At 40.2% G+C, this 12340-nt stretch overlaps 1 protein-coding gene across 1 annotated transcript in view; it reads left to right on the top strand.

Annotated features, from left to right (window-relative positions):
• LOC136764274 (protein WWC2) overlaps positions 1 to 12340 on the top strand; it is a 67702-nt gene extending 55362 nt beyond the window's left edge. The window contains exons 19-23 of the mRNA XM_066718164.1: positions 3220 to 3384; positions 3984 to 4076; positions 4554 to 4784; positions 7118 to 7245; positions 10505 to 12340. Of these exons, the coding sequence (XP_066574261.1) occupies positions 3220 to 3384; positions 3984 to 4076; positions 4554 to 4784; positions 7118 to 7245; positions 10505 to 10571 (684 nt within the window). The 3' untranslated portion in view covers positions 10572 to 12340. The remainder of the gene's footprint in view (positions 1 to 3219; positions 3385 to 3983; positions 4077 to 4553; positions 4785 to 7117; positions 7246 to 10504) is intronic.

Here is a 12340-nt window from a genome sequence, read left to right on the forward strand (position 1 = left end):
TAGATGCGTGGCAGCAGAGTTTTCCTGCGACGCGACACCCGAGCTCTAACGCAGCCCCTGTCTCCCAGCCAGGCACGGCTTCCCTCGGCTTCCTGACCGACATGGAAGAAGTCATCAAATATTAAGCGCGCAGGGGTAGCCTGGGAGTTGTGTGTGCAGCGCAGTACCCTCAGTACATGGAGAATTCACAGTCAGCACAACAAATCCCTCAGCGACTGAATTGTGTATTATCTTTGTAGCAGGTTATTTAATATTTTTATTCCCTTTGTTAATTATATATTTTACATTTACATAGCATATGTATTCAGAATTTTAACTATTCAGGATATTTGGCATTGGAATATCTGTTCTGACTGCTCTGTTTACATGCACAAGCCTTTTTTCAGTTTATTCTCTTCAGTCAGCACACCGTTGAAGTTTACCTCTAATTTTCTTAATAACTGGTGTTCTTGTAGTATAATACTTAACAATAACAGATACATAATTTCATATTTTTGTGGGTCTTGATTGAGTGTGATGCATTAATGCAGATGGGATTTATTGAAAGGTCCTTCCATCGAGCTTCTTTGTCATTTCAAAACCTTAACAAAACCGGTGTCATCATCCAACAAAAAGTAGCTGCTCTTCATGTTTTACATCTCTCCTTTTACACGTGTGTTTCAATGGCTTCATCCTCATATTCAGGATGTTTACATGGCTGAGAACTTCAGTATTTTGTATACTAGAGGAAATTCCCACCCTTGATATTCACAAAATTCAGCGCTGGAATATTCCAGTTCTTGTTCTGAATATGCCATTTACATGGGAGAATATCAGTGGTCAGGTAAACACAATGACAGAAGGGTGGTCTGGATAGTTCAGCCTTGAAGTCCAAGGTAATTGCTTTGTATGTGTTTGAACGGTACAGTGCAGAAAAGGTGGTTTGATGTTCGTGGAACTGTAACACCTTTTCAGTGGCAACACAGTCCACCGACTTTAATGCAAACGTAATCTTCAAATTCAAAGGGACCGGGGACGGACAATAAATGAAAATGGATCAATTTTCTTAATGGCCCTCCACTCCCGAGAGAAAGCCAAGCCCAGTGTCTTTAAATCCTAATCTTGCTGTTTCAGTTGTTAGTCTTTACAGAAGTGCTATTTAGTGTTCTCTGACAGGCCTATTCCCTGAAGCCTCCCGTCCATACACAATGCATTTTGCTTTCCCTAGCACACATTACACTAGTTACACACAATCTAGCGTGTTCCCTTCAGCTTCCGTTTTTTTCCCCGTTAATGTACCAGCTCTCCTGAATGAAAGCAGGCTACGGACTTTTTATTTGCTTAAAGGGGTCATGAACTGCCTTTTTTTTATTTATTTTGTACTGTTCTCCGAGGTCCACTTATAATGTTATCAAGATTTTTACATCAAAAAATATCATAATTTAGAAGTAATCGGCTATTTTCTGTCCTGTTTTGACCCCTCTCATCAGAACACACCGTTTGAATAGGCGTGGCGGATTGTAGACTCGGAAGTAAACGCCCACTTGTATGATTGGCTAACACTTTTACATATTTAAAGATTTCAACTCCCCCGTCAGTACAGTTGTGGAATTGTTTTGAAAATTTCCAATGTTGAGAAATGGCAGCTGGTGAAATTCAGCCAAACATGTTTGATCCAGAGTCTGATCCCGAAAGACAACGAACCTGCACCTCAAATGGCAAGGATACTACAGCCTGCGACAGCGTGGGAAATAATCATCTTTATTTATATTTATATTTATGTATTTGTGAGGTAGATAGCCTATTACATTATATTAGAGTTTAGCCGAAGACGCTACAGAAAGCGGTTTGTGTCGTTATGTTGTAAACATTTATGCATATTACACGTTTTAGATTTCATTGGTTGTTGAATATAAAGTTTTAGATACTAGGCGTTAATACAGTTATATCTGACAGGATAATTCGCGCTGCTTCATGTAAACGAAGTATAAATGAATGTACCATCGTTTTTGTCAATATGTCGTTCTTATATTCATCGTCCATAATTTTCATTAAAGTAAAAAACTTGTCAATTGTTGTCTTCGGAGCCCTCTTTATCGTTTGGTTTCTGCATAGACCTGCGTTTGCCTCTCTCGTTATTTATCTACTATATGCGTGAATTGGTGGTTGGGGCTAACAGGCAGTGATGTAGAAGCAGGCGTTGATCTTCTTCTGCAGAGGCGGGGTTTAGCCATTATTACGTAATAAAGTGGCACATTCCACATCCTGTCGTTTTTGCAGATTGGTTTCAATTTCAGTTTTCAGTTTTTAGACTAACGATTAAGTTTTGAGTTCTGAAACTTACAGGATATTTTTATAGTACAATTACCTCTTATATGTCAAAAGTTTGGTCAGAATTTTGATTTTTCAGTTCATGACCCCTTTAACAGTATGAACACACAATTCAGTTTATTTGACTTGAAACCTGTAGACAATTCCAATTCCAACACGCATACATACCTGCAATGTGAGGTTTTGTGTTTAGCCACGAAGGTGATTCTATAAGTTTGTTACACTGAAGTTGAAATCCCCTCATATTTTACCAAGAGGATCCTATCGTTTATTCCAGGCTATTAAAATAAATCAATGAATATACCTCAGGTTTTTCCCCTTGTTCTCTATGGGGTTCCCACTGCTGTGTTGAGGATGGAAATCGAGTTGTCCTTTGATGTCGGTTTGGCTCAATCCTTTTTCACCTGGTGAACCTAATCAGTGAATCCTGTACAGCCATTGCACTCTGATACACATTGTCACCGAGAGGAATATCGGCCCCCAGGCATCTTTCTTTCATGAATCATGTAATTGAGGCAGACTGGGAAACAATTAAAAACAAGTCATTATTTTTTTTCCCATTTCTACAACAGTTCCAAAAGTGGTAAAAATGCAGAATTAAGATTCAAACCTCAAAATGAAATTATTTTCCAAGGTCCTAAAATGCACAACCCACTAGATGCAGTTTCAAAGGATAATTCACTACCCTTTGAATTAAGCTGAATTAAATGTAGGATTGAGGTCTTGGAATATTCATCATTTAGTTTTCTTTTCTGTTTGTTTTCTATATTGTTTATTTCTCTTCATATTTTTTTCTCACGTCTAGTGGGTTTCTTCTTCATTGCTTGCCAAATCTTGGGGAAAAAAAGGTGGAATTTAATTGAAGTCTTATTTTGTGTGTGTGTGTGTGTGTGTGTTTTGTTCCTCCAGGTGGACAAAGAGACCAATACAGAGGATACAGTTCCTGAAAGCGTGGCTGTCAGGCCCAAGGACAGGAACAATCTCGGCTCCAGGCAGAGGTCTTTCGTGAGGAACAGCATGATTGTGCGATCGCAAACCTTCTCCCCCGGCGAGCGCAGCCAGTATATATGCAGGGTTAGTGACGATTCCAATTATCTTGATTCACAGGCAACCCTTGTACCTATCCCCTCACACTGACGTCTTCCAGACATCTCTGGGTTACACTCAAAGACGCCAACTTCTGACACCCCAAAACACAGATATGAAAATATAGTTTTAATAACATGCCTTCAACCAAAGCCGGGCTGCTTTGAATTATTGTCAAGCAGCGTGAACAGCGAGTTCTGAGGCCGTTCCACCTTGGGAAACACATTTTCCTCGAGGCTCGAGTGAAAAGTCACTTATTGCTGTTGATACCTGCAGGATGTCCTCAGAAATTAGACGTTACGCTTCAGCAGCGTCCCTCATGAAAAAAAAATGGATTTCTATATATAAATGACAAAACTTCCCAACGTTTTTAATACACCTCAGTGATTGTGTTTGGGATTATTCATTTTTTTCCTCGATGAATAACAGGAGCGCTTTGTGACAATCGTTCAACCAAACCCCGCCATATAATTTCTTTGGAAGAGTACAATAGAGTTGTGAGTCGCAGATTAAACATGAAGGAAGTTAACTTTTTAGATCATTTTCTTTTCTTTTCCTTGACTTCTTTCTTCTTCTTTCCTCGACAGTTGAACCGCAGTGACAGCGACAGCTCGACGTTAGCCAAAAAGTCTCCGTTTGTCCGAAACGCGTCCGAAAGGCGCAGTCTCAGAGTGAAACGGGTATGTATTTCAACTAGTCAAATTGTTGTCTGTGTTTATTTTTTTTAATGCCTCTCTGTGCATTAATTTGAGTGTCTCTGCCGGATACATTTAGCACCCCTGCAACCTGTGAGTCTGTAAACTGCTGAAACACTTCCACTTGCTGTGTTTTTGTCAGCACCATTAATGTATTAACCCTCTTCTTTTCTTTTTACACACTTAATTAAATTACCGAAATAGCAGAATTTAAATAACCCTCACGTCTGTATGTGATAGACATCTGGGAGCTTCTGAAAATAATACCACTGAAATAAATGTGTACCCATGTATACTGTGCTGTCAGAGTTAAAAGAAACACCTGCAGAGTTTTTCTTGATACCGAGGGGAAGTGTGGGATGAGCTTCCTTCCGGTCCCTAACATTCACAGACGTTCCATCCTTTAACTGACCCCTCTTCTTCTCCTCTCTCTCTCTCTCTCTCTCTCTCTCTCTCTGACAGACGATTTGCCAGCCGATGGTGAGGCGGCCGGCCCAGGACCACCCCGTGCGCACCTCCCTGGACCTGGAGCTGGACCTCCAGGCCTCCCGCACCCGCCAGAGCCGCCTGGACGACGAGTTGCAGGCGCTGAGGGACCTGCGGGAGAGACTGGAGACCCTGAAGGCCCGTGGGCAGACCGAGCTGCCCCCGTGCGTGCTGGAGGACGAGCGCTTCCACCGGCTACTCAAACAGGCTAGTCAGAAAGTGCAGAAAGAGACTGCCCCTCTTGTGTGTTTAAAGTACTTTGTTAGGTTTATTACAGCTACCGCATTCTTACATCCTCGAACCAGTTATTGTGAGGACCGATCATTTATGCAAAACTGTGAAAATTAGGCCCAGAGAAACGCGATCTGTATGCGATGCGTCTTATCAAGGGCAGCTGTTTGTTTATCTCCCTTTATTTGCGATTGAGAGGAATATGGAGTTTAAACACTATACCTCACTCGCCCAAGAGCTTTTTAGTGTAACCTCTATATATATATATATATATATATAACTTTTAACTTTAACTCCCCCCTGTGTTTTGTTCCCCCCCTAGAACTTTTCTTTGTTTATAATGATTTTCTTCCTCACTACATGTATTGCAATGCTGAGAAAACAGTCCCCGAATTGTTAAGCAGCTGGAATTCAGAAGCATATGAAGCCATCCGCGATCCTAAAGACACTATTTTGAGTGTCGAATCTATAAAAAATAATGGAAGTCTGCCACCCTCGTAGCGTTTCCACAGGCTGCTTGATATGGAGGCACAGCGGAGCAATCGTCAGGGAAATAATTGAACTGACTGGGACACAAGCACTTGGAAGGGGGGGGTGGAGCTGGAGTACCGCTCTCTGTCAAGGGGAAGGCATCGATTTCTCCCCTATGATAGGTTAAGATTTGCAATAGAGATGCACAGCCCTTGAAAACGCGCTGCTGGCAGCAATTGCTCAACTGTCGAGGGGAATTCTCACTTGAAGAGTCTAGGCCGGGAGCCGAGCCGCACCGGAGAGGAGGCGGGGGGAGGAGAGTGCGTGTAGGTTAGCCCCTCGAGGTAATCAGGGGGATGTTGTGTTAATGGCCTAAAATGTCAATTGCGGAACTTTGGATTTAATGCGCCACTCCTGGGGCGGCTGATTAGACACTAGAGCAGCTAATCACACAATCTGAAGCCGCGATTTAAGATCGGAAAACACACAGAGCTAAATCGCACACAGACCTGCGTCCGTCCGGCTGTGGGGGAAGGCAGAGAGAGGCAGGACTTTGATTTTTTTTACATGTTGAATTCAAAGTTTAAAATGTAAAAGACACAGTACTGTAGCTTGGGTTGAACTTCCTGGAGGGTGAAAGAGTCTGATCACATGTGAGTTTCTGTGTGGAAAGCAGATGTATTTATCTGTAGTTGGACTTGTGAGCCTGGAGATGCTAAGCCTGTTGTTTGCCTAGGAGGTAGTCAATAATGGGCTTTATTTATTCACTAAGGTTCCCCTATTGCACAGGACCGTGCCTTTGAGATGCGCTGAAGTACAAATTCAATATGAGCGCTGAATGACAAGCGGTATTGCTGTCATGTGCGGGTTTTTCCTCGCCAGAATGTGCCGGGTTAGCAAACAGACAAAAGCCACGGGAAGCACACTAATGAAGTAAGACCGTGGCTTCCACACAGTGACACAGATGCTTGTTGTGTTTGTTAACAAAGATTTATGAACACTCCGTGCATATGCTTGTGAGACTGCTTTTGCCTATATTTTAGGTCCAAAAGCCTGATTTGATTTAATTCTATTTAAACAATGAATCCCTCCTTGATTCTCATAATAACAATCTTCAGTTTGACATAGAAACAAATGTTTTAATCTACTGTATGATGGTGTTTTCATGTTTTTGGCCCCTCCCTGGTCAGAGAGCCAATAATCCAGCATCCCTCAATACCCAATTTCTAAAAACTGGTAACTGGTAGTCATTGATCAAAAAAGCAAGCCTGAGAAGAGACATCTGGTCCTTGAGAGCTGAGAGGTATGCAGGCATTTCTTCCAAATTATCTGTCACTTAATTTCAGAAGAACATTTCAAGTTTAGTTGATCAGAATTAAACGTTTTCAAGTTTTTATAAATTTGTTAATGAAGGGTTACTTATATAACCTACTGGATCAGAGCTCTCGGGGATCAGAGTTAGACAACACCTGCTGTGTCCATTTTATTGATTTGCTTTTGTTTTGTATTTTTACTTCCATAGAGTAAAGGGCCGATATCATGACTGCATTTATCATTTGTTTTATGTGCTTCACGAAACACACATACCACTAATTTATTCTGACTACATCCTTCACAACAGTGTTTTGCTCACCCTGTATATATACTTCCATCTAACCTGTGTTGATTTTGTTTTTCATGCCGCTTATGCCCACGTAATTCCATAAACTTATTTTCCCCTTGTCAGTGTTTTTTTTTTTGCTGAGAAATGCTATGGTGTGACTTACAATGAAGAAACACTTGCTGTAGTGTAACATACACTTACGGTTTCTGATGGTTCATTTCCTTCTTCAATGCAGGCCGAGCAGTCTAAAGAAGAGCAAAAGCAGGGACTGAAGGCGGAGAAGCTGATGAGGAAGGCCTCGAAGGATGTGTGTCGGTTACGGGAACAGAGTCAGAAGGTTCCTCTGCAGGTGCAGTCATTCAGGTGAGTCGTTCAGGTTAGCCTTTCAGCCAGCGCAGCACAGTATGTTTCTGGAGAGTGCTGATAAATAAACTGTGTACTAATTTAAATGTATAATATTTATTTGTATTTATTTTGTAAGTTCAGAGTAAGACTGTAGCCTGCTTTACACTTTCCTGTTGCTCAATCCTTGTATAAAGACGGAGAGAGTCAGGGAGAGTAAGAGAAATATAATACTGAATGATTCTGTTCAAATGTAAAGCGGTAGCTCCGCCTACTGGATATGTGCAGTTACTTCAGAAAGGTTCAAACCCAGAAAACTCGACATTAAAATAGTTCTATCTTTTCAACCCTTCAGCCGTCTGTTGGTAGACCTTTAAGTATTGGCTACCTGAGACACTGTAACTGTTTAAAGGAGATGTATTTTGATTTGTAATTTTCTATTCTATGAAATTTCAATGACTGGGATCCATTTATTTCCCCTTGTTGTTACTTGAAAATCAAGCTGTCAGAGGCAGTTAAAGGGTGAACGTACAATTGCGTTTCATTTCTGTTTTGTAATTCTGACACCTAAGTGTTCCAAGACTTCAAAGTGCTTTCTGACGGCCTGATGCTTCCTCTTGCCTTCTGCCATGTAATGGGAATTTAGCACAATTTCTGTATGAAGGCAATTTCAGTTCTTTTGTTGGTAATCAGCAAGGGGATTGCTGTCAGCTGTCTCTCTGCCTGGCACTGGTTGCGATTCTGGGGAGCGGGGGAAAAACACGCATACAAAATAAACGTATGTCATAATACTATTGTGTACATAGTCAGTCTCCTCTCTCAAGCTTATTAGGTAGATGAAAGAGTGACATTATAACACATTCATGTCTTTAAAGGTAAATTGACAACAGACACAGTTTTGGCCTCCGTCGGCAGTTCTCCAGTGTACTCTCAGGCCAAGTGCAACCGATGCATCATTGTTTTGCCGATTTTAGTATTTTCCTGTATAGTGAGCTGTTCATGTTCATAATTAGGGGGAAACAGAAACCCCTTTTTAAGAATGAACTATCTAGTTATCATTGTTATTTATCTGTATATTTTAACAGCAAAAGAAATGTGTTTGTTATCTTACTAAAGTTGCCCAATTCTTAACACGGACCCTAAAACATGCAGCTGGATCCTATTCATAAATAACTGATGCGCATTCCCTGGTTGTTTACAATGAATCACGTTCACCCTCAGAATCGAGCTGTGACTGACAATTGTGTCACAGTTTAGGCCCCTGAGGAAATGGCTTCCAGAGCAGCTCCACCAGTAAGCGTCCCAACTCACTGGGCTCGGGTCCCAATGTGACTGGTTCAGATCCGGGCTGTGTTATATCTGGCTGTTTCTAGGATTCCCCCGAGGTGCGGCTCACAATAGCGCGAGCCCTGCTGGGGCTGGGTGGCCTGGAAGTCGGCCAGGGCTCTTCCCAGCCTGCCTCACAAGAGCGACTCTGTTGGGTTAGCAGGGGCCCGGGAGCCCACGGTGATGTCTGTCTGAGCCGCAGCTGTCCTCCTCCCTTAGTGATGTGCGCTTGCATTGTGGACTCGCAATGTGCAGAGCAGGACGTGTTTGAGAGGATTGCGTGTTGTGCATCGACCTCTCCTGTGTACGGGCAGGGGGTCACACCAGCGATACGAGTTGAATAACAATCGGGGATCCCAACTCGGGATAAATAATAAAAAACAAACACAAACTGCTGATACATGTCTGGTTTAATACAGGCTTTACTAACAGGAATTAAAATCAACACAGATATCTGCTTTGCATGCATGAATTAATGTTTAAATATTATCTCTAAATATTAATCATTTATCAGCTGTTGATTTCTAATTAAGTTGTATTGTTTAACAATGTTGTGCCTTTAAAAAAAAAAAAGGAAGCTTTCTAGTGTTTTAATATTCAATGCAATGCTCAAAACTGTCACTGGTATACATTTTATATAAATGTCATGATGATAAATTGAGTCTCGAGTAGTATGTAGGTTACCAGCTTATTAAATATATATAACAATCACTCCCAAGCACCTTGCTTTGGCAGTTATCTTTTTTTTTTGCTTAGTTGTTGTCGGTATCAAGGTAAATTGCAATTAATTTAATTGGAATGCATTTTAATTATTTAATATTGCATACATATACAGAAAAGATGGGTTTGCCTCTTCACTTTTCTCCGTACATTCACCTTCTGTTATCATCAAAGACTCGGCCTAAGCTTATCCTAACAGACCAGTCCACTTGAATGACCCTCATACCCTTGAAAATAGTTTGTAACTGTTTTTAAACTCAACAGCGTGGATAATTTTAAATCAATGTGAAAATTATACATTGCCACCTTCCAGATGCTATGTGCGGATTTTGTCATTGAAATACAGAAAAGAACTGCTTGAAGCTGAACCCGGTGTGAAGTTCATGTCATAAAACAATTGACACGCTTGACAAAAAGAGATGATCCCACTTTTACCAGACCTCTGTGTCTGACATGAAATGGGGACCTGATGTCACAAGTGGAAATTAAGGTTGTGCGCTTTTTGGATGGAAAAGAGGACCTTTTTAACATCACCCAGGGCTATTGCCAATCCCGAGGCCCATACCAGGGCTGGCAGTATAAAGAGGGAGCACCGTAGTCCAAGTAGACACTACTGGACTGAACATCTGGCGTTGTATGAAGGAACATCTGGATGACATTCAGAGATTAAATTAAGTTTGCCCCAGTGCATACTTTGTACCTCTTTAACAATGCCTACCTCCACCCCCGTCACTCAAACAACGTATTCAGCCCCCTTCTCTACTGTGTACATCTTTGAGTATGTTGTGTGATGTGTGTCTCTAAGGTATGAAGCTTTCATCCGGCAGTTTGGACAAAGAGGACCATGAGGCAGCAGAAAAGAGAGATGGGAGTGTTTGGAAATGCTGCTCTGTGGCTCATGCATAAAATATTCAATATTTGTCAGCCAGCAGCAAACTGCCAGCACATTATCACAGTATTGTGCTCTTTGACATGCAACGGCCATGTTCACACCTAGAAACCATCTGGGTGTATTTTTTACTTGTTTGCTTCGTGTTTGCTTTTGTTGGCGTTTAAAATTGTCATAACATGTATGTGTATTCCTCTTGATAATTAGTTTCCATTTGTTTTTTTTTGTTTGTTTGTGTTTGTTTTTTAATCTAGTGGGAAATCACTCCTTACATGGAGACATTTAAACATGACATTAAAGTCTATATAAAAAAAGTTCTAACTATGTTTTTCTCTCTGTCTTTAGGGAGAAGATGGCCTATTTCACAAGAGCAAAGATAAATATCCCATCCTTACCAGCAGATGATGTATGATTGTTTTATAGAAAATGAAGTATTTTTCCAGTTCAACTTTATAACTATAAGTATTTTGATAGAATAGTTCATTGGATATATATATAAAAAACACAAAAGAACAAAATCTTTATTTTACAATAGATGGATAGCATAGCAGTGATGTATTTGTATAATATGTTGTAATTGAATACCGTTATTGTTTTTAAAAAGGAAAAAAAAAAGGGGGGGGTTCTTTTTGTCAGAGAAAACCAAAGTAGAATCATTCTGGTACATTTATGGCTAATAATGTGTTTGTACAGTTTGTATGTATACCTGGCATGGTTTTATTTTGTAAAGTTGGGACACACAAAACAAACGGCAGTGCAGAAAATGCCTTCTGTTGAACAGCACTGCGTTCTGAGAAATAATATTCCGTTTGACAGAATGGCGTTCAATTGTTTTCAGTTTTCTTGTCTTTTTTTTTTTTTTTTTTTTTTCTCCTGTGTGTATTATTTGGATTTGGTGCCACGCAGTGTTGTGGAGTTGGGGTGCAAGTTTCAGTGTTAAGAACTGAGTGAGGAAGTGCTACTTATATTGTAGCCTTGTATGGCTGCCTAAAAAGCCGGTGCTTCTTAATTTTCATCATTTTCAAGCGGAACAATGTTCAGAACAGAATCAAATGTTGTGAATGTATACTATGCGTGTCTGTCGGTTTGTTTTTTATTCTATTACTGCACTGATTTGAATTTATTTCCCTTATACATATATATATATATATTTTTTTTTTCTTACTTTGGGAACTTTGTTAATTTTTTTTTTTTTTTTTGCACCTTTACTACAAACCACCACTATGTCTCCCCAAATTCTGCTTCAAAGGCCGCTGTTTCTCCTATTATATAATGCATATCACTGATGGAAACAAGGTGAACGTTTTAAATGTTGGGAATGGATAAGAGACTTCATTAAAAACTTGTATCCACTGTATACAAAGGTATTGGAAAGTCTTGTTCCTAGTCTCGAGGAAACCAGCTACTTTAGAATAAGTTCATGAATGAATACATGGACAGGTGTGTAGTCTCTGAATCCTTAGCCCATACCAAATGAAGGATTTTTGATTTTTAAATGCAAATAAGCACTGGTGGTTTAGTTAAAAAGTAGAAAGAGTGAGTTATTGTCGCGTATTTATTTTGCTCATACACTTTATATTCTCTCCCCTCTTCCCTGCCATAAATGCCAAGAAATACTTTGAAGGAGTGATCCCTCTCTGTCCGGAGAAGAGAGAGCTGAACAGATTGTATAGTGTTTGCTTTTCCACGGTCTTATCTGACAGTGTTACAATAAGACACCTTAAGTGCAAATCTGTTCCCCTCATTGGCGAGATTGACTGAGGTGAAGCCTTCTCTTCAGATCAGGACATATTGGTGGACAAATGTTATTTATAAAGAACACTTAACTGAAATCATGGTCTATAATTGTAATCTTGATTTAACTTTTTTTTTTTTTTTTTTACTTGTTTAACAAGCACTATTTATACGTTACTCACTTCATCTTGGTTGAAGGTTACTGAACAAAATGATTAGTTTGTTATCACAAAGGAGAATGCAGAGATCTTGCCCTTTTTTTATTGAAAAGAGTAAAGATTAAAAGTGACCGCTGCATTATGTCAATACAAAGAATCGACTGTCTTGACCTACTGGTAAATGCTAAGGTGTATAGACTCAAAAGCTCTGCAAAGTTTTGTGCGAGTGTAGCATGTAATGAACCAGTTTCTTTCAACACAGGTCAAAATAAAACTCGACTACAATCCA

This window comes from Amia ocellicauda, chromosome 12 (assembly GCF_036373705.1).
Source record: "Amia ocellicauda isolate fAmiCal2 chromosome 12, fAmiCal2.hap1, whole genome shotgun sequence".
In the NCBI taxonomy this organism is placed as follows: Eukaryota; Metazoa; Chordata; class Actinopteri; order Amiiformes; family Amiidae; genus Amia; species Amia ocellicauda.